General features: G+C 41.1%; 1 protein-coding gene across 2 annotated transcripts; it reads right to left on the reverse strand.

Annotated features, from left to right (window-relative positions):
* Positions 1–383: 383 nt before the first annotated feature.
* Positions 384–22244, reverse strand: akna (AT-hook transcription factor). Of its 2 annotated transcripts, none has more exons than XM_053479080.1 (24): positions 21250–22244; positions 18944–19248; positions 18361–18535; positions 16990–17752; positions 15871–16171; positions 14994–15068; positions 13132–13291; positions 12822–12946; positions 11903–11962; positions 11695–11816; positions 11439–11601; positions 11063–11238; positions 10133–10297; positions 9791–9992; positions 9501–9604; positions 9082–9323; positions 8745–8901; positions 8022–8198; positions 6950–7083; positions 6243–6374; positions 6027–6146; positions 5836–5934; positions 2147–2285; positions 384–1894 (listed from the first exon to the last, which is right to left on the reverse strand). In XM_053479080.1, the coding sequence occupies exons 2-24, from the start codon at positions 19121–19123 to the stop codon at positions 1645–1647; spliced, it is 4221 nt and encodes a 1406-aa protein (XP_053335055.1). In that variant the 5' UTR covers positions 19124–19248; positions 21250–22244; the 3' UTR covers positions 384–1644. The 2 variants fall into 2 exon arrangements, with proteins under 2 accessions (XP_053335055.1, XP_053335054.1); XM_053479079.1 differs by having other exon boundaries at positions 18944–19273.

The raw sequence follows: 22244 nt of genomic DNA on the forward strand, positions 1-22244 counted from the left end.
CAGCAACACTCTTAAAGAGCAATATGCTCAAACGATTATGCTGAATTATGTCTAAAAGGGACATGTTATGCAAATTTGGGTCTTCAGTGTGTGTGCAAACAAAAAAATCTGACATAAGAAAACATTTTTTCCATTTCTGTATTGGCCAGCATCTTAAAGAACCCAATTAGGTTTTTTTTTCCTCCCATGTGACCTCATATAAGGAAAACCCCTTGCCCTGCACTTACAATATTAAGATCCAATTATTCTACATTTCTCTTGATGTAGGTTTATAGGGTCAAAGGGATATTTCTCACAGGATACATAACTAAACATGTTTCATTGTTTATTATCCACAAGAATAATCTTCTAATGTATAAAAAAATAGTTTATAGTGCTTTCTATGTTTAAAAATATCCACTGTCCAAAATATAACATTGAAAACATCAACATTATCAATTATAAACCAGTAAACTGGATACAGGCTCATAATGCGACCGCAATCCCACAGAAAAGCCAATGCAGCACAAATCACTAAAAAAATTCAATGCTGGCTCTAATAGAAAGACACTAGATCACTCGGTCACCGCAGCCCAATGCACGAGTCCCAGCACAAAAAGAGCCTAAAGCTGCCAACCAGGCCTTTCAACTTCTACATCCCAATCTGCTTGAGAACACATAGGAATGTGTGGGATGATCCACGGAGGCCCCACCTTTCAAAACCTACATACCCCAAGAGGTCTTATGGAGTCATGGCTCGAGGTGCCAGGGCCACCACACAAGAGGAACCTAGACAATCCTGGGTATAATGTTTTATGTTGTAATGTTATGGCTGATCAGTGTATATACTGTATAAAATACTATGCTTTGGGTGTCTTTGAGTATTTTACTAATTTTTTCCCCCAATTTGCTTATTTACCAATTAACAGCCACATGTTACATTTACATTTAGGCATTCGGCAGACCCTCTTATCCAAAGCGGCTTACTAAAAGTGCTTTGAAGTTTACGTCACTGGATAGATACTTACACTACGCTACTTACTACTGTGGGTTACTAAATAAGTGCCATCAGTCAAACACAGTTGGGAAGAGATTTTTTTTTTGGTTGGATTAGTTCAAGATGATGAAAAAATAAGCTGCATCATGAAAAGTGCTGTCTATCCTCTTTTGCACACATATGCTCGAAAACAGCTATGATTAGCTAGCCTCACTCTGACAGGAGAGAAATATCATCATTCCACTTACTGCGGAAGGATGACTAATTTCGGAGAAGAAATTTCTGAATATAAAAACTTATTTTTAGGGCACAATGCAAGTAACAAACAACATACAGTACCGTAAATCATATAAAAACAAACTGACTAACAGACAAACAATTCCAAAAATGAAAAACATTTCACTCATTTTAGCAGCGGTTTCCATTTTGGAAACAGATTTAAATCATTTATTACAAATGCAACATATCTGAGAAAGCATTTGTCATGAAATTTCATTTCATAAAACGGCCCTGCAGCCGTAAACAGTGAAGTAATAAGGGTAGCTGCCATGATGAAGCAAGTGTTTCTGTGTCGGTCACCAATCTCAGATAAAGACATGTTAGGTGTCTACAAGCTGCAGTTTGGTTTTTCTTGAGGTCACTTCGAAGCACAGAGCAGTGTTGCCAGATCAGTAGGTGCAGGATTTTGCGAGCTGGCTTGAGCGATGCAGCCCTGAGGACAGAGAGTGCACCATGCGCTCGGACATGTCTCTCACGCAGCTGGCGGTGGCGATGGCACGGCCCAGAGAACGGTTGAGAGAATGCCGCATGTCTAGAGATTGTGAGCGCCTACGATGACCCCTGTAGCCTTTCCCTTCGTTCGGTGCAATGTAAACAGGCTTTTGGTATGAGGCTGTAACCACAGGGTTGGACAAGTAGCTGCAAGATGGTAGGAGACCAAAGTATATTAAAGACAACATAGTTAATGTGGCATGTTTTCAAGATGGCTGGACTTTCTACCAGAAATAGATTGTGTAGAGATCCAAATATACAAAAGTCTGAGTGGTTTGCTGACAAGATCAATTTCTTTTTGATAATAGCACTTTCTAAAAAAACAACAACAATTAAATTAAACACTGTTTAGCCTGCCCTGATTCAGAAACTCGCAGATGGTTATTCAGAGCTACTCACAGGACTGACGCACAGAAAGGCACACACTGGACCATAGGCACACTGCCAATCACTGGAGGAGGAGGGGCTACTGCCAGGTACACCCCTGGTACCCCAGTCTGCATGAGTCGAGTTTCCTTCTGCATGAAGGTATGGTTTGCTGAAATCAGATGTCAGACATAATTATACATGTAAAATGTTGTTAGATATCCCTACACGGGGAGCTTATTCAAATGAATCTTAAAACGTATCTGTGCCTGGCACCAGCTGTAGCTGTAGATTTTGTATCTGTATACAGTGGAACCCCAGATTGTGACTAACGAGGTTTGCTAGTGTACTGCAAGACGAGCAAAGATTTTTTAAATAAATTTTGATTTGAAAAACGAACAAGTCTTGGTTTACGAGTACCGAGTATCATGTAGCACTCATTCGTTTCTTGTTTTGACGCCGAGCATCTCATGACCACAACTGAGCCAATGGTTTTTCTGTCTCTTGCGCTGCAGAATTGTGGGTAATCGTCTCTCCTGCTCGGTCTTAGTGCGCGTCTCTCACTGGTATAATCAACATCCGTGCGTGCGTGTACACACACACACACACACTGTCTCTGCTGTACATAGAAACACTGCTCTGTCGTGATTCTATTCAAAGTGAAGGTTAATTATAATTTTTTTTCTACAGTGATTCTGTTAGTATGCGCACACGCAAGTGTTATTAGCGATGTTTCTTGCAATTTATTTCGATAAACCAGTCTTTCGCTTTCGAGTCTTTTGAAATACGAGCTCCCTCCCGGAACGAATTATGCTCGCAATTCAAGGTTCCACCATATATGGTTCTAGTCGATGCCTAAGATCGTCACTGTGGTCAGGTTATAACCACCCATAAGAATTTACATACCATATTATACCATAGTGTACTTCAGACCATGGAAGGCACCGTAGGTACTATAGAATGCACCAATACTTTGGTGAACAACATGGTACATATTGAGTAGCACAGTAAGTGGTGTAGATCGGCAGATAGTTAACACGTTATGTTTTTATTAGGGATGCACCGAAATTTCGGCCGGCGAAAATTTTCGGCCGAAACCGATAATGCTATTTCGGCCGAAAATTATCGTAAGAAACGTAAGAAAGCGCCGAAAATAAAAGCCGAAATTGTCGCCACGCCTCATTACGCATCAAACACGGAGTATGTCGGCGGTTTGGAAGCACTCAAAGTTTCAGATGAGGACAGCAAAGTTGCAATAATTTTAATTAATTTGTAGTTTTTTTAATACAAACAAAAAGAAAATATTTTAAACATGTTTTTTAATGAAGCCATTTTCGGTTTCGGTATCGGTTTTCGGCCAAGTGCATCCAAAAATTTCGGTTTCGTTTTCGGCCCTGAATTTTCATTTCGGTGCATCCCTAGTTTTTATATACTGGTATGGTATAGTACAAGCTACCCATATTAGATACCTGCTGAACTTTGGTTGGCACTGTCCCACTCAATAAGTACTGTGGTATTACCCAAGGAATTGTGTTTTAACCATTGCAGAGTACCATAACAGGTAAAATGGCACTTCAGCGATTACTATAGCTATAGCCAGTGTAAGTATCCACAGTGACACAAAATTTTTGGACATAAAAAAGTGACCCCCTCTGCACAAACCTATCTGATTGCCACTTAGCACGTAATTGTAACACATAAGACCATACCAGCTTTATACCCAATTTGGCACAAGTGTTTACAACTATGTACAATTTTTTTGACACGTATAATTTGGCTGACTATTTATATTTTATGGCAGCGTTTAAACCATGTATCATAGTGCGGTACATATACTATATAAACAAATGAGTAACATGGTGCCTATGCCATGGTAAAAGTTTCTTATGGGTAGCCGGTTGTGTACTAAGAATCTGTGTGGAAAGGACGTACAAGTTACATCGAATTATATAGAATAGAAAAATAAAAAACAAGCCCTTTGATTTCATTATGTGACAACATAAAACCTAATAAACTACAACATGTGTGCATGATAATTACTTCTTCATTAGCAAGCTGAAAAACTAATTAACTAATTCAGCGGTTGCACAGCAATGGGAGGTGAACACTTACAAAATCTTTTCTTTTTATACAACTTTTTTTATTTGGAACCAATTCTGCAAACTACAGTATATAACTTTTTCTCTCCATAACTATTGGCTATTGCATTTGTACTGTTCACCTGCTTTGTAGATGAAATACTGTACAGTGAAACTTTGGATTACGAGCATAATTCGTTCTGGAAGTGGGCTCATATTTCAAAACACTTGTAAATCAAGAGAATTTCCCCATAAGAAATAATGAAAACTCAAATTAATCGTTAGACAGCCCCCAAAAAATAAATACATAAAAATAATTCAAAATATAAAGTAAAAATAAAACTAATTAACCTGCACTTTACCTTTAAAAAAGTCAAAATAAATCCTGATAGATAAGCAGGCGCTGTGTGTGTGCGTTTGTGTGTGTATGAAGCTAAAGTAAGAGGACAGGAGGAATCAGCCCCTCCCCACTCCCTCTTCTCATCTTACACAGTAAACCTCCCTCTCTCTTATTTGAATTTCACACACGAGAGCGTGATACTAACAGAATCACTGCTGTAAAGTAAGACAAACAAACAAATTAACCTGCACTATACCTTGGAAAGAATCGAGACAGTGTTACTGTGTAGAGCGTGTGCATGTGTGTGAAGGCGAAAGGAGAGGTGTGGTGAAGGGGCACAGTGTCAAATGACATGCGCACACACAGACACAAAGCTGATACTAGTGAGACTTGCTTTTGCTTTGCACGCCCGCTGTACACACACGCATACAGACACAAAATACTGTAAAATATGTTTTACACACATGTGGTCACAAACTTATAGTAAACAGTACACACGTGCACGGATGTTAATTATACCAGTAAGAGACGCTTAGGGGAGACGATTACCCACAATTTCGCAACGCAAGAGAGAGAAAAACTGTTCAGATGTGATCATGTGACGCTCAGCGTCAAAACAAGAAGCGCTCGGTATTTGTAAACCAAGACTTGCTCTTTTTTCAAGTCAAAATGTATTTTAAATCTTTGCTCGTCTTGCGGAACCCTCGCAAACCGTGTTACTCGCAATCCGAGGTTCCACTGTACATTATGTTAATGCTTTTGTATAAACCAACATCTTTAAGGGCTGTTGATTTGTGACACTGGACTACAGTACTTTGTAGACATCTTGAGCCACACGTCATTTCTTCACATTTTGCTTCTAACGAATCAGACTTTCTTGCATTTTTTTAAATGTAATCTTGATGAACAGTTCTCATAAAGGACTTTTTGTCTCAAATTTTTGGAAAAATTTTTTTTTTTTTGTAAACTGGTGTTGCTGAATGCTGAGTGGTTGAAACAGACGAGAGGGGAAATGAGGTTGCTGATGAGGTTGCTACATTAACAACTGATTTTTAAGTTGTATTGTGTGCAGCCTGTCACAGTAGAACATTCCCTTCCATTTCTTTAATTTAATCTACATTATTTAATTTAATTAAATAAAAAGAAATAAAGAAAGAAAGAAAGAATGGGTGGCTTAAGACGTCTAAACGGAGCTGTAGGTTTAACAACGTCTAAAAAAGTTTGACAGCTCTAAAACTTTTACAATGAAAACACCATCATCATTGAGGAACTTCATTGTAGACTATTTGAATGTCATTTCTCACCAGGTGGAGGGACCGCCTCTGTTTTATCCGCTCCACACAGCGGACAGTGATTAGTGTAGTAACGAGTGTGACAAGGTGAGCTCATGTTTTTTGCTTGGTCTGAAAAAAGGCAAAAAAGAAAAAAAAAAGAGGTAAGTTTATAAACCATATTAAAGCAGATGACAGATCGCATAATGGAATTTAATGCCTACATCCAGAGGTTCTGCTTCGTCGTGCCAAACAGCTCAAGCATAAAGGTCCTGGCCTTCCTCTGCCTGCTGCCTCATCTTTTCTCTCATTTGATCTGTCAGCTGATACGCTCCGCTTCTGGCCTTAGAGGAAAATACACTACTATTAATGTCATTCTGTAGTCTGTGTGTGGCTGTGTGTGTGTATGTGTGTGTGCATGGGTTACTACATTCTCTTACGATTTGTATGGAGATTTGAATTTGGACGTCTAGTTTCAGCCCTCGATCTCTGGGTTCTGTGTGCTGTCATAGGTGATACTGGGATGTGCTTTGGTGTCATGACTTCAGATTGGGTATGATCCGAATCTATACCTGTGTTAAAGAAAAACGAGAAAAAAAAAAACATTGGACTGTTGATTAGTTAGATGTATTAATTAATAGAATAATACAAGCATGAATTCTACCCCAATAAGTGAGTAATCACAACTACACTACACATAATGTAAACTATTCTTATACACAGACGAGAGAAAATATGGCCCTGTTTAATAAGAATGCTCAATATTTAAACTGTTCATTAACGAGGGTGGCACGTGGTTAGCACTGTCGCCTTGCACCTCCATGGTCTGGGTTCGATTCCTGCCTCGGGTCTGTGTGCATGGACTTTGCATGTGTTTGGTGATCCAGTTTCCTCCCACAGTCCAAAAAACATGCAGATTAGGCTGATTGACGTTCCCAAATTACCCTTAGTGTGTGAATGAGTGTGTGTGTACAGTATGTGTACAGTACGTGCCCTGCGATGGACAGGCACCCTGTCCAATGTGTCTCATTCCCCAAGTCTTTTGGGATAGGATCCAGGCTCCTTGTGACACTGTATACGGGCTAAAGCGGTACAGATGTTGATGAGTGAATGAGTCAGTGAGTGTTCATTAACTATATCAACACACTTGTCTCTGACTCGAGTCTGAGGCGTGGCACAGATGCTGATCTTCTTCTTGGTATAGTTCTTTCTTGTTCCTTCTTGACAGTGCTCTCAGTGTCTCTTGGTTCTTTCTTGCTAGCGATATTTCTCGCACAAGACCTGCAAAAAAAAAAAAAAAAAAAAGGTTACGTATATTATGTCCATGTTACATTAGGAAGACTGCCAGAGTGGTTTCCTTCAGTGCTAGTGGGGTTTTCCTGTTTCCTTGCCGAGGACCAGTGGCAAAGTCATCATCTTGTGATCAGTATCCCATGTGCGCTGCCTAAAAATCGTGCCAGCAATGCAGCGTGATCGTCTAGCTATTCTACTTAACCAAAGGGACACATGAGCCCTGGTGTTTCTAGAATAAACTCTTCAGACCTTCTGTTCCTTTGCTTCCAGATTGCCTGCGCAGGGATTTTCGAATGAAAATGAACTTGTGAATGTTTCTAAAAGCCATATTATAATAGGTAGCAGTCATAAATAAGAATCATTCCAAGTGAAAATACTGCTTCAGACCAGGAGTGAGGAGGAGTACTCAGACTTACTGTACCACGGAGCATAAGGGTTGCAATATATTACGTTATAGCAAAGGTGGAAAGTGTGGTCTTAAGTGGTGCTGAGAGTTTGTACTAATGTTTCCAATTCTTATATGCACTTTCGAGTGCATGTGACTTCTTATTGAAGCTGATACACTTGGCATACCTCAGTCACCCATATGGGTGCCTAAACCAGCACACAAGTTAATAATTCGATCAATGGTCTGCAGTCACACTACTGCATCCTCTCTGAGCATTACAATACTCCAAAAGCTGCACACTTCACTTCACATCGAAGAATTTGCGTTTCATTCCTTCTAGAGGGCATTACAGCCAGGCACGTGCTTGATGATGCTACTCTAGGCCCAAACAGGCCACAATTTTCAAAGAACAATGGAGGAAAAATGGTAAGTGTGTCAAAGCAAGCTTTTTTATTGGTAGCACTATGGTGTAACAGTCACATGATGGCCCAGGAGACTTAGGGCACGAGGCTTGAGGTTGCAAAAGAAAGAGAGATACCTGAAATCGCGTTGCCGCGGATGAGGTGTAGACGTGTGACGAGGTGCGCGGTCTCTAATGTCCTTTAAGGAAGAAGTGGGCTCTGTTGCACGATTCGCAGGACTGGATGTCCTGAGACTTCCTTCTAAGCGCTCTCTGAGTCTGTTCACCTCTGTCTGAAGAGACTCAATGGCCGCACTAAAAAACAAATAACAAACAAACAAAACAACAGGTGGGATGTACAAACATGAAGCGTTTATGAAAGTGTTGGTAAAAGACGAGATACTGTGGAGGTAGATAAACCGAATGCACGCAGCATGCTTTGCTTTTAGGGTCGAGCACACCATGCAATTTCACACAGCACGTGGGACAAGCAGTTAAAAATACCTCTCTGACACTGATCCTCGAGGTAATCGGATGTCAATGACTGTAAAAACAATTAAAGATGAATACATTTTCAAATGCCATCCCTGAATCCTTCAGATTGCCAGTCACCTCACATAGCTACAGTAGCTTTATGTGGTTTACTATAGTACAGTATATCTCAATGTGTGTATCAGGTATCTTTAAATGATTTAATGTAACTGTACGCCCTTGGGAAATTACATTGCAAAGATATTAATCATTCCTTCACTGGAGACTTTTACACCGCAGTGCACCCCTTTCAGTGTGTCCACTCTGCTGCAGGCATAAATCTTGGCTTGTTTTTGCTAGCAGACCTATGGCAGCTATGAAGAGACTTACTGCTGATTCGCCAGCTGCCCAGAACTTTGGGCTTTAAGGTGGTCGCCATGGTGATAGGGTGCAGTGAAGGAGGAGCTTCTGAGATAAGAGGGATCCTGATTGGACGGCTGTTCGTGTTGGTCGCCCCGTCCTGTTCCATCTTCTGATAAGGAATGTGCTAAAGAAAAATAAATAAAGGAGGAAGCAGGGAAGGATATACAGTATGTGGAATAAATTTATATATATATATATATATATATATATATATATATATATATATATATATATATATATATATATATATTATACCTTTCCAGACAAGGTTGAACAGTGCTGTGCTGTGAATAATGCTTCTTACCACTCTCGCTACTAAGCCAAGGCTGGAGAGGGGTGCTGGGCCAGCGCAGGGGCGAGCTGGAGGTAGACGAACTGGGAATGTGACGCATCCGTGCCTCTCCTCTTCTCCCCGAGGATCCTGGAGCACCTCCAGAGGCAATGGCATGAGCTCCAGTGGGATCCGAAGATGGCTGTGTTTGTGCTGGAGAGCTAGACTTAGGATTTATTTGGTGCTTTTCCTGTGTGACAGATGGCCTTGTCGCCCTGGAGGAAACAGGAAAAGAGGGTGAAGTAAGAGTAAAGACACACACACACACACACACACACACATGGTGCTACCTGCCTTAAACATGCTAAATCAACAGCAAACAGAAAAGGGACATGCTGAGTGCACACAGAAATAGATGAAGACAGAAGCTGTGCAGTGAAAGCGCAGCCCACCTCACTGCTGCCCTCTGCTGGACAGGGCTTTGTGCTGCAGGTGTGAGTCGACTGCTCTCCGAGCCCATGAATCCGCTATCTGTTTCCGGAGTTACAACTCCATCCTACAATCCCATAATCACAATTTTTTTTTTTTTTTAGAACTGGCTTTTACTAAGAAATATGTAGCAGTGAGCTCTAGAAAATATTGGCACCTTTCATTAAAAACAAGGATGAATATATGATATATATGTTTCATGCAACAAAAATCTGCCTCACTGATTTGATACTGAATCAAGTCTCTGACTGACCTGCAACTGTCCTCTCCGGGCCCCGTCAATCTCTTTAGAGGCCCTTCGTCCCAGACTGCTCTGGGACTGTGTGCTACCTGCTGCTCGCCTCCCACAGCCCTGTTTCCTTGGTAATGGTGTAGCTGGGACTGGGGCCCCTGGGAGAGTTTCCATAGAGTTAAACACACGTGAGCTGCCTGAGAGGGCGTCTGACACTGGCAGTCTGAGACAGAAAGATGGAGACAGTAGGAGTCAGTCATGTTAATGAAATGAAAAATAAATAAATAAATAAATTTGGACATTGTGGTGTTGAGGAGTTAATTGCATTAGCTTTGAATATTTTCTGGTCACAACCAGACTCACGGCTGAAGAGGTTTGTTTGAGTCCCGCTTGTTTGTACTTCTCCTCCACTGTTCAATTTCCATCCCATCAATCCTGGCAGGGTGAGGAGAATGATCACTCGAATTGTGGTCAACCTCACCCTGGTCTCGGTCCAGAAGCTTGGATAAATCCCTGAAACTCTGGTAGCTGAGTGACAGTAACACAAAATTTTAATATTCAAATTTAAGTGTTCAAGTCAAACTGGGACTTTTGATTGTGCAGAACAAGAGAACACCAGTTACCAGAGTAACAACTACCTTTATTTCTCTATATAATCCCCTGCAACATTAATGCACTTATCCCAGTGGTTCACTGGTGTTTGGATACCATCAAGGTATAAAGTTTCCTTAGCACCCTGGAGCCATGATTGCACTGTGTAAAAACCCTGGCCTCCCAGGACCTCCTTAAACGGCCCAAACAGGTAAAAAATCCCTTGAAGTGACATCAGGACTTTATAGGGGTTGTGACAAAAACTCTCAGCCGAGTTCCTGTAATGTGCAAGTGGTGCAGTGGGCAGCATCAGGTTGTGCATTGTTCTGCAAAAAACAAAATGCCTTTGATTATCAAACCAAGCATTTTTTCCATTAAAGGAGTTCCTGGGAGGCCAGTATTTCAGACGCAAAGCAGGGGTCTGATCATGGCTCCGGCACATTAGTTTAGCAGGGGATAAAATAGAGAAATAAAGGGAAAAATAAAGGGTACTCTCATAATTTTAGTGTACTGTACACAATCAATAGTCCCCGTTTGACTTTGAACGCCCTTATATAATGCTTCCATTATGCGTGGAGAACTTGATCAGGGCATTATATTAGATTGAATCAAGCATAAAAGATTTGGAATAAAGCAGAGCAGCTGAACACATCTACTGGTTTTCATTACACAAATAAGAAGCCGGGGTCATAAAGCTCTTACTGGTCCATCAGACTCCTAAAGCCTTTCTCCACACGGTGCTGTTTGTGGTTGAGTGGACGGCAGACAGATGGAAGCATGTCGTCTTCACCCTTCTCTTCATCTCCATCACTCTCCCCGCTGACGGAACTCACCTCCAAGCCGACCGTGACCGAGGCATGAGCTGCAGAGGCGGGGTTCTGTTACGAGTAGAAGATCAGCACCACACATCAAATAATACTAGTATTAAAGCATTTTAAATCAAAGAACATTATACCACCACCTTGTGTTTTTATGCATTTATTTTTCTGCCACTGCCATGTGAATTATTTCCCAGAAGAGGGTACTGTCGGTCTCACATCATTTTACAGATGTGTGAGGGTGGGACAGTTTAACGTACCTCAGGTTGCGGCTCTGCCTCTTTTAGAGATACACAGGGCTGCACGGCATGAGGCGGGTCGCTCAGGGTAGGTGCTACAAGCTGATCCTGTTCAGACTGCTCTATCCACTCCTTCAGTTCCTCCAGCTGTATCCCTGACTGAAATATTAGACTTTCAAGTTCCCTAAAAAAAAAGAAAGACAAAAGACAATACAGAAATGACTGCAAAGGTCTTGAATATGTTGCTACATATCAACAAAACGTTCTGCATAGTCACCTGTCAGGGTCGAAAGGTCCTAGCCTTCCTCCTGTCTGCCTCTGCAGTTGTTGATGCTTTTCCCGAGCAGCGAGGTAGGCTCTTTCTATTGAGTCCTGACCCTGAGCCAGCTGAGACAAGCCCTGGTGACATACACTAAAGAGTGAGCGGGCACAGCTACTAGTGTACACGTATTCACTTCCTCTTTGGCAAAGTTGATGGACGGTACCTGTGTCTGCTCATAAGGTTCGAGTCCTCGGTTCTTTAGTAGCTTCTCAAACTCGTGAACCTGAGAAAAAGGTCAAATTACGGCATTTCATTAAATGCATTAAGTGCATTAGGTATACTTGCAGTTGCACAGACTAGTCAAAAACTTGTTTGTACTGTATATATCAGTCTATCTAAACAGAGGGCTCTGCTGATGGGCATAAGCTTGCATGCGGCGTGCTCTCAGGTCTAGAATTTTTGGTTTCAGCTGAGTGTATTTTAAGAACTGGCATGCCTATCTAGAGCTTATGCCAGGAGACTTCGGGCACGAGGCAGGGTACACACTGGACAGGGTACACAGTGGACAGGGCACACTTACACACTCACTCACATATTCATATTGGTTATTTGAGAATGCCAATTAACCTACTCCTTTTTTTTTGGGGGGGGGGGGTCGTATCCAATTTCCATTAGGGCACTCCCAGATCAGGAGCCGAAGACTATTACGTGTTTCCTCCGTGCCACGTGACGCCAGCCAACTGCATCTTATATATCAAACTGCTTGCTCATGCTCCGTTGGACAGCACTATCTGCTCCTTCCGCTTGCGTGAGCCTGCAGACCCCCATGATTGGTGGTAGAGCCGTGATTAATGTAAAAGCGCCAAGGGCCTCCCATCCCTCCCCTCTGAGAGAGCTCGGCCAATCAGCTCTCTCCAGATAATAGGGTGAGCCATTTAACATTGCACAACTCGGAGGCTCGGAGGGAACATGCAAACTCCACGCACACAGACCCCAAGGTGGGAGTTTACCCCCTTAACCCTGGAGGTGCGAGGCCACAGTAGACTTTGATTATTATTTTCACTTTGAAAAATATGTAACTGAATGAGCAGCGGCGTGACCTCTCGTCTGCTCTGTAATTCTGAGCGAAAAGATGTCAGCACCTGTAGCTGAAATCCTGCCATCTGTTTGGAGAGTCCCTCAGTTAGTGGAGCCGCAGCAGGAGAGCGATGCCAGCTGGAGGGAACGGAGTCTACAGAGGAAGGGCGAGGTGGTGTCCCTCTGGAAGCTTTCACAATGAAAGAATGATATAAACCAATTACTTATGTGCTTCTGCAATTTACAACCTATAAGAGAACCCAATACAGTGAAAACAGCTTATTGCTTGACTGACACGTCTATAATTAAAAGTGAAACTGACTTGAGTTCTTTTTCTAAAAGAGAAAAACAAAAAATAAACTCTTGCTCTCTCACCTGAGTTGAGCCTTTGCTGAATTGGCTGAATAGCATCCGTGCTCAACTCGGCCCTCTGAGCCTGGGGGAAGCTCAGGGCCATAATCTTCGATCCCTCCTTTAGAACACCTGAGAGAGCACCAGGCTGGCTGGGTTTGGGAGGGTCTGAGTACAGGGATACCTGACAACCCACAAACACGTATTCCATTTAATTAATAGAGAGATAATAATAATATTTTAGCATAAAAATCCTATTTTTTCATGTTAGTGGCTCCATTGTAAGAGAAAAATTTGCAGAAATAACATGTCTGGCTGTGCTAAACTCACTTGCTCATCTTCTATACCGCTTTATCCTGTATTTAGGGTCACGGTGATCTGGAGCCTATCCCAGGAGGCTTAGGGCACGAGGCGGGGGTACACCCTGGACAGGGTGCCAATCCATGTGTGTGTCTTTCCAAATCATGTCCAATCAACTGAATTTAACACAGGCATACTCCAATCCAGTTGAAGAAACATCTCAAGGATGATCAGTGGAAAGAAGATACACCTGAGCTCAACTTTGAGTGTCATAGCTAAGGCACTGAATACTTATGTACATATGATTGAATCCATTTTGAAAAACTGTAACATAACGAAATGTGGACAATTTGAAGTACTGTGAAGCTCTGTGTACACATCTCTGAGCAATTACCTCTACAACAGAAACGCATCCATTAACTTCCACTTCAGTCATATTCTCACTATTAACTGTATATACCTCACTAATGCACACGCTTCTTAAGAAACAGAGACCACTTTGGCATCTCATTAGAATGACCGTCACGCTTCTGCCTACATCTTACCTCCTAACACCTATAAAAAGAAAAGACAGATGGCCAGGACACGTGTGTGTGTGTGTGTGTGTGTGTTTGAGGGGGGTAAGCTCCTAGTAATTAGCCCAACAATAAAGGCAGCCAGATGGAAGAACAGCAACCGAGAGACTGAGTGCTATAAATCCAGAACTACTGCATGAGTGTTCAGACTGTAAAATGGTACTGCTGGACCGAATCCACAATCAATCAACTATATAGTGCAACCCCCCCCCCCCCCCTTTGCCAGTAACACTTGTACATGCATTACAACACAAAGTTAGTGCATAATGTACAGTATATCCTACAGTATATACAGAGAGCATCGTGCATTAACAGAGAGTGATGCTCTATACATTTACTGTAGTTCATACAGCAAATATGTAAGGAAAAAAAAGAAAGGGAGCACCATTTCAGACACAGAGTCAATCAATAGCATGGTAAATTATACTGTCAGGAAGCATGACATCACATCCTGTTTTTATTCTATCAATCACAGTGCCACACAGCACTGGACTGGACTGGACAAGGCCTTACATAAATATTCACTTCCTTTCGACTTTTACACATTTTTTCCTATAATGACCTAGAGACAAATTCGACTTTACAATGCACAATTCCATTAATTTATTTTCAGCAGCTTTGCGACAGACTGTTCGAGTGGTGCTGCTTTTATTTTCCCTTTCAAACCCCTGCAGCCAAAATTGACTCATATTACAATACTACAAATGGAAATTACACTGCTAGAAATTATGGAAATCATTCACATCTGGAAAAAAAAAAAAAACTGTTTTATTGTCAGTGCTCAGTTCTCCCAACCAGACCGCTGCCTTTTGGCCTGACTGAGAGCTGAGCTGCCTTCTGTTCACATACGGTACTGAGAGTCTATATATAGCACCTGCAGACATCAAACAGCATACGGTATGTATCACTGATCTGACTGTAACACATGGTTATGAAAGTAATATATGCAACCTTTTATCCTCTCTCATGCAACTGTATTATCAGCTGTACTGTTGGAAAAGAAAATCATACCTTGGCTTCCAATCGTAGCCTGTCAATGGTATTCTCAGCCTCTGCATACTTCGTTAAAAGCCTATTGTAATCCTCCTATAATTATAAGACAAAAAGAAGACACAATGTGGAACCCATAGTCTGTGTACATGCAACGATTTTAATAAATCTGGAGGAATCGCAGAGAGACGCTGATCCAGTAAGGTTTTCAAAGTGTTTAATCAGAATATTTTTTTGACATGTGTGAAGTGATTCCTCCTGTTGTGAATCATTTATCCTGCTGGGAAAAAAAGGGAAATAAGTTGTTTTTCCCTTAACTATAAGGTTAGATTAGGCTTCCTGTCTTCAGGCAAATCCCACTTTCTGTGTTATAATAGGTAACAACAAATAGGTTCTCATACACTAAAATTAACACTTTGATCCAGTAAAGACCAGAAACCCGTAGATGAAAGTTGGAAGGACACACTCGAGAGAATATACCGATCCAAAATGGAAGCAAAATTTCCCTTGAGGAAACTCGTCACATCACCTAATGTTACCGTCAGGTTGGGCAAGCATGCTGCGAAAGAATTCATCTATTCCAACAAGAGAGAAATGATCAGATCAAGTGTTTACATGGATAATATTCGCCAGTTGAACAGATCAATAAAGCTTTACAGCACTGCTCTAATTCCTACTGAGAATGCATAACGATTGGGCCAGATTAAGAAATGTTTGCGTTTTTTATTCTGATTAAGCTATTATTAGCTTAATCAGAATAAAATGATTAATTATTCTAATTATTAGCTGGATAATTGGATCCATGTAAACACAGCTAGTATTTATGGTTTATTAAGACGCATGTTTGCATGAGACACAGAAAAGACTAGAGCTGGAGTGTTTGTTCTACTTGCTATACCTGAAGCTGCTGCATTATAGCACCGGCCTGCAGAGGGCACCGCAACTCCTCGGGCATTGTAGTATTCGAGGGCTTCTGGGAGTCAGTGGGAGCTGCAGGATTCGAGGGCCCTGCAGAATTACTCGACAGTGCCTCCCTCACAATGTCCGCCGGGGATTTGAACACTACAGGCGCTTCCGGTTTTGAGCGTTCGTTGTGAGGAGGCTTCCGACTCTTCGGGGGCTTGTAGTTGCTTTTAGGGAAACGAACTCTGGGCTCCACTTTGGAAAAATCTGGCAATGGATGACTCAGCTGGCCCTTCCTGAGAACAGGAATGAGACAATACAAATAACAACAATAGGGATTTAAATGGGAGGTTAGTAATAGAGATAGGGGAAAGTCGATTCAGTACCCATTATGAACCGCGATTCTTTTGTGCTGATCCCTGTTGTGTAATGGATCGTCACACGGACTCCAAAATTGCTTGCTCAAAAACTATTTTTACATTTATAATACAGTATAGAGGGATAAAACTAATCAGGGAAACATAAATATCGGATCATGATACTTATAAAATTGTAATACTAGAATCGTAGTAGAACAGAATCATTGGCACCGAGATATCGTGAAAATATTGTATCTTGAGGTGACTTGTGATTCTCTTAGTGTGTAAAGTCATTTAAAACTTTCTCCAACCATACAACATGCTGTGGTGAAATTACAGTATTGTATGCTTTATGAGTTGTCAGGTAGAGCAGAGACTCTGTCCATCTAATAGCAGAGCGAATTTCATAATCGTATGTGGACTACGGCTGCCTGATGTCATGCCAGTGATCAATCCTGACCCATGTGATTCATCCTAATGCAGCTTTCTGCTGCTGTTGATAGACCCAAGTGGATGTCCTAAAGATCAGAACTTACAAAAAGACAGTTCAGCCCAGATCTTATTCTTGCGGTAATAAATAATTTCACTTAAATACTGAAAATATGTACATAAAGGTCCAAATATGTACAGAATCAAAGGTCACTCAGAAGACGATGGGTTGCGCTTTGAGTCTTTGGATCACCATCACTTCATTAGGAATTTACAGTTAAAACTGTACGTTATAGAAACCTATATAGAAAACAACCCAGACCCACCTGACATCATCCGGGTCGGTAAGAGAGGTTTTCGAGGGTCTGTAGTGTCTCCTGCGTCTATAGGTGGAGTCTTTAGCTGTAGACTGTGCAGAGATGGAAAGTGGGTAATCCACCCCCGAAGTAACAGAAACCTGATGGTGGTAATGGTGATTATGACGAGGTCCAGCAGACTTTTGCTCTAATTTAGGTAAACCAGTTTCAGACCCAAAGATACTCAGTGCAAGCGTAGGCTCCTCCTCAGGCTGGTAACTTCTAGGGCTATGGCGTGGTTGCCTACTGTTAGACTCTGCAAATGTTTTAACATCAGTCCTACTGTTTTCCGCCTCCTCCTGTAAACTCGGTTCAGACAAACTGGGATAAAAATGGGTCTGAGAAGCGCTTTTGAAGGAGGGCGAGGAGGACACGTGGCTCCTCTCATCACAACTGTTCTGGGAGGGTGTGCGTGTTTCTAAAACTGCTACATCAGTCCAGTTTTCATCATCCTTTCCTTCATGAGTGGTGACATCATGGCTGTCTATCCAGTTATCCTGGGGATCTATATTCCTTTGAAGAGGATATGACTCATCTCTGCGCATCGTAATCTCTTCAATCTCATTATTCATAATTCCCGAAAACAGATCCCTGTCTGGCCTTGAATGTGCGAAAGGTCTGTGGATGTTAAAGCCCTTCTGATCTTCTTCATCAGGTTTCTCATCATCATCATCATCATCATCATCATTATTCTCAATCCAGTCTTCTAGAGAAACACTATACTCAACATCATCTAAAAAGATCAGAGAAAAAAACAGTGATGGGAAAGGGGATTCAAAAAGGCAGAGACCTAAAAAATACCTTTTTGTAAAAAAACATGTAAGTATTAACACTGAAAAAAATATTGGGTTTAATATAAACATTACCGATATTTAGTTATCATATCATAAATAATCCTTTTTTTCAACATACAGCAATCAGCTACAACATTAACACCACTGTCAGGTGATTATAATTTAGGCGACACTGTGGTGTAGTGGTTAGCATTATGACCTTGCACTTCCAGAGTCGAGGGTTCAATTCCCACCTCGAGGTTTGTGCATGGAGTTTACATGTTGTAGTGGTTTTAAAGTTTTGGCTGATTATTGTACTTGTTTCATGGAAGTTCAATTAAAGACATTGAAGAAATACTACAATACGATAAACTGTAGTATTAAAACTGCTTTAAATTAAAATGAATTCATTTAAGGTAGTTTTATTAAAGGGCAATAAAAAAACTTTAAATAAACAATTGACTGAGATTAAACTGACTGTGATAGTAATTATCACTCAAGTTCTTATGTGCAACCACAAAACATTACCAAAATACGGTTATTTTAAGTGACTAATAAGAGCTTTTACTGTGTGTGGGTGAGAGACGGTCGTCTCCTATGGGTTGAGAGAGAGGCTCTGAGTCCAGCAGCTCACTCAGGTGACAGCTGAGGTCTTCCAGTGCATGAGGTAGACCTTCTTCAGGCTCTGGAGTTCCAACATCGGAAAACATGTCCTCGTCTTTCTCTAACACAACCTCGTCAGCCTGCTCCAGGGGAGTGAGTGAACAAACACCACTTATATGAGTTTAGTTTAGTTTAGTTTACTTGGAACTTTGTGTAAATCATAAGGTCCATTTTAATTCTAGCTCCTGAAAATGGTTGAATGGGGTAATTACCTATGCAAGGCACCATATATGGTGGGGTAACCTGATGCTAATGATAAACAAGGTATGACTGACATACTGGTACTGTATCTTTACATCAACCTGGCTTGAATTATATAGCTACAACATACATAAATACATAGAGTACAGTCTTGACCCCGCCCCATTCCTTTATATAGAATTCTACTGAATTATGTGAATATAATTAAAGACATATGAGCAAAGGTTTTACTGCAACAGGCTGCAAAGTGCCTAAGGATGCAACATATAACATGCTGACATCCGTACCTCCCCTTGTGCTTCTCTCAGGCCGATGATACCATTCTCATCCATCTGGCTTTGAAAATCCTCATCTCGGCCCTCATCCCAGCCGAGTTGTGAGCTGACTGGGCTCGGAGGTGAAGAGTATCCCGAGGCAGGGGTCCAGGCACGCATCCGGACTCTGATGGCGTTCCTTTTTTCCTCCATGCTCTCCCGTTTTTTTCTGTTCACACCACTTTCACAAATGCATCTGTAGCCTACTGGTCCACCCTCTAACTCCAGAGTCAGGATCGTTCTTCATCGTCATGGCGAGGATCCTGGTTTAAACAGATCTAGCCAAGGTGAGAAAGCAAATATCTAAAAAAAAAAAAGAAAAAGAAATGTGTGATTCATCCCTTTTTTTAAATACATACGTAATTTCTTATCACACCATCGCCTGCATGGAGATCAAATAAGGCTTAGCGTTAAAACTAATAACATTCACAGTTGATTACAATCATCATATTCACAAGCGTCAGCGTGAAGAGTAAACAAATCCAGCGAGCATAATTAAACAGGTTTAAAGAGCACCAGGAAGAAAACAAACAGTCGCCTCTGAGGAACTCTCTGCAGCCCAGGAGACACCTCTCTGACTCCATTATCAATCTTTTTAACAAACTGTGATGAAAGGCTAGACAGAATAACAAGCTCTTAAGATGTTTGCCCTTCTGTTCCCATATGCTAATTTGTATAAACCTTTTTATAACAGCTTTTCTACCAGTACATTTTCAAGCGCTGATGAATCTCAGGTGTGATAAATGATCAATAACCATAAATCTGATTAATTTATTATATTTGATACAGCGCAACAACAACAACAGCTCCGTGATGCAAATTGCATGTTTACAGTATGTAAGTTCATGCATGCATATCGAGAAAGCATAAATAAAAACTGTATTCTAAACTGTGTGACCATTTCACAAGGGCTTGTATGAAAAAACTAAGAAGATGGCTGAAATGATTGGAAATGGACTAAAAACTCCCCAAGACAGTAACATCTAGAAGGAATGTGCTGAACCTTTATTGTAGCATGAGGAAGTATTGTCACACGTGAACTGGCCACTAAATTGTGTGCTGTAATCAAACCTAAAGGCACTTAAACAAATTATTGGAGAATTTCTTTCTAAAAGATTTTGGTTTTCCCATCACTAGGAACCAACTGTTGCTTCTATATCCATACATGGCTCCTCTAATCCATCTAACAGACTATGATTTTCCTACACTCTATAGACTTCTACATAAGCTTCTTTACCTATTCACCATCTCATATACAAATACATCCCTGGACACTTTTATACACACTTGCCCTATGAAATTTCATAATAAACAAATACAAGGGTGAGTCATAAAATGATCCACACCAGTTACTGTATATTAGGACTTATTAAGACTTCTGTTGGCCACACTGTCTCATCAGCACTTTCCGTTCAAGGCTGCTGTCTCCCCAGTCACTGAGATGCAGGTGTGAATGTGTTACATCATTTCATCTGTAATTGCGGTACGAGCAAAAACAGATGCGTCAGTTGTGATTTTTCATGAAACCGTGCAGTGATTAGTTTTTGTCTCATTGAACTCACAGAAGCAATTTCGGAAAATTTGGACAGATACTCTAAGGAAAGGTGAAAGTTTCCTAAAGAGAATCATTACTGGTGACGAGACAAGGATTCATCACTATAAGCCTGAGAGTAAACTGAGTATGGGACAGAAACATCCTCTATCGCAGACCAAGAAAAAGTCAACCATCGAGTGAAAAATTCATTGATGCTTACAGTTCTCGGGGATTCTCGAGGCACAGTATTGGAACAATATCAGGGCAAAAAAAGGTTCAACACTCAACAGTGCTCGTTACAGTGAGACGCTTATTGAAGAGCTGAAGCCCAAACTTCAAATTAAACACAGAAGACTGTTATCCAAGGCCGTTGTGATCTTGCATGACAATGCTCTACAAAACCTTTGTTTTGAGGTGTGAAAGCCTCCTCCCTATAGTCCTGATCTCGCTCCATCAGACTTTCACCTGTTCGGTCTCCTGAAAAGCAGCGAAACAAGGACGAAGATTCACTTCTGATGATAAAGTGAAGACAGCGGTGCATTCCTGGCTCACAGATCAGTCTAAAAACAATTTTAATGAGAATTACGAAAGCGTCTTGACAGTGCGGATAATTTTTGACTCACCCGCGTATAGCCCATGGGATTTCTTTTCATTTTACACTCCTATTTAAATGTTGCTTTAAATGAACAAGAAGCAAGAATGCAACGTATCACATAAACTGCAGAAGTGGCAGTACAGTACTTACCAGTATTTTTCAACCCAGTATGGTACCATCATGGCTCTCTTGGATGAGCAACCGGATCCTTTAAACCACAGCATGTAAACCACACATGCTTCTAAAAAAAACAGATACATAAACACAGCTAATCCTTTGCTGAAGAGTTAAACACAGGATGAGGATACTCTGCTTATTAAATGCTTGTTAACACTTTCTAGGCTCCCTGGCGGGTCAAAGACGTCTGCAAACACAGCAGAGGTATCCAACAGTACTGACACACAGTGAATGCTGAGCAAGTGTGTAAAGCAAAAAAAAAGAAACCCCAGGCAGCTAAGTATAAGCTACTTATCCTTCAGGATCACAGCTGAGGACGAAGACGGAAACGAAAACAAATGACGCTCGAGTGTCTGCTAGAGGTTGTGTGAGACCATTAAACCATTAACTGTTTACTCCTTAAGGGTAAAATGGTGTTGATTGGTTTTCTGTAAGGCAGTGGCCGCTATAAGGCAAATCATCTGTTTATAATAATGTAATAATGTATTAGTGACTAATGACAAATGAACTGGTTACGAATGTGATCACAACTGCTGTATCAGACGATAGTGTGCTGGAGACTTGAACTTTCCCTACACTATGAATCGACACCATGTTCAACTTTCGTCTCTTAATGCAGGTCTGATAATTAAAACTCAATCAAGCAGAGAGCAGCTAAGCTCCATGTTAATTGTTCGAAAGGGCTCTCTAGCAATAAGAGGATATGTAATGTACACTCCATGGAACAATTTCTCCTTTATTCAGTAAAAGACCCGCCTACTTATATACCGTACCTGAACCAGGAAATGCAATGTTACAGGCGTCTCCATAGTACTATGTACTGTCTATGGGTCTTACTAATGGTTTAGGTTATTTAAAACTAAAACATGCTGCTTGTAGGCTGTTGTGAAATACACTTCACAAGTTTTTTTTACCTTGTAAGTTATTTATAGACATATTTAAAAATGTAATATCATTTTAATACAAAT

Source organism: Clarias gariepinus, chromosome 19, assembly GCF_024256425.1.
Source record: "Clarias gariepinus isolate MV-2021 ecotype Netherlands chromosome 19, CGAR_prim_01v2, whole genome shotgun sequence".
Taxonomy (NCBI): domain Eukaryota; kingdom Metazoa; phylum Chordata; class Actinopteri; order Siluriformes; family Clariidae; genus Clarias; species Clarias gariepinus.

What these genes read in the sequence shown, in the direction of transcription:
- akna (XM_053479080.1), bottom strand. Translation starts at nt 19,123, where the DNA reads ATGGAGGAAAAAAGGAACGCCATCAGAGTCCGGATGCGTGCCTGGACC. An exon ending in TGAGAGAAGCACAAGGGGAG is followed by an intron (nt 18,536 to 18,943) that starts GTACGGATGTCA and finishes CCCCTGGAGCAG; the next exon opens with GCTGACGAGGTTGTGTTAGA. An exon ending in CCGCGGCAACGCGATTTCAG is followed by an intron (nt 7,084 to 8,021) that starts GTATCTCTCTTT and finishes TTTTTTTTGCAG; the next exon opens with GTCTTGTGCGAGAAATATCG.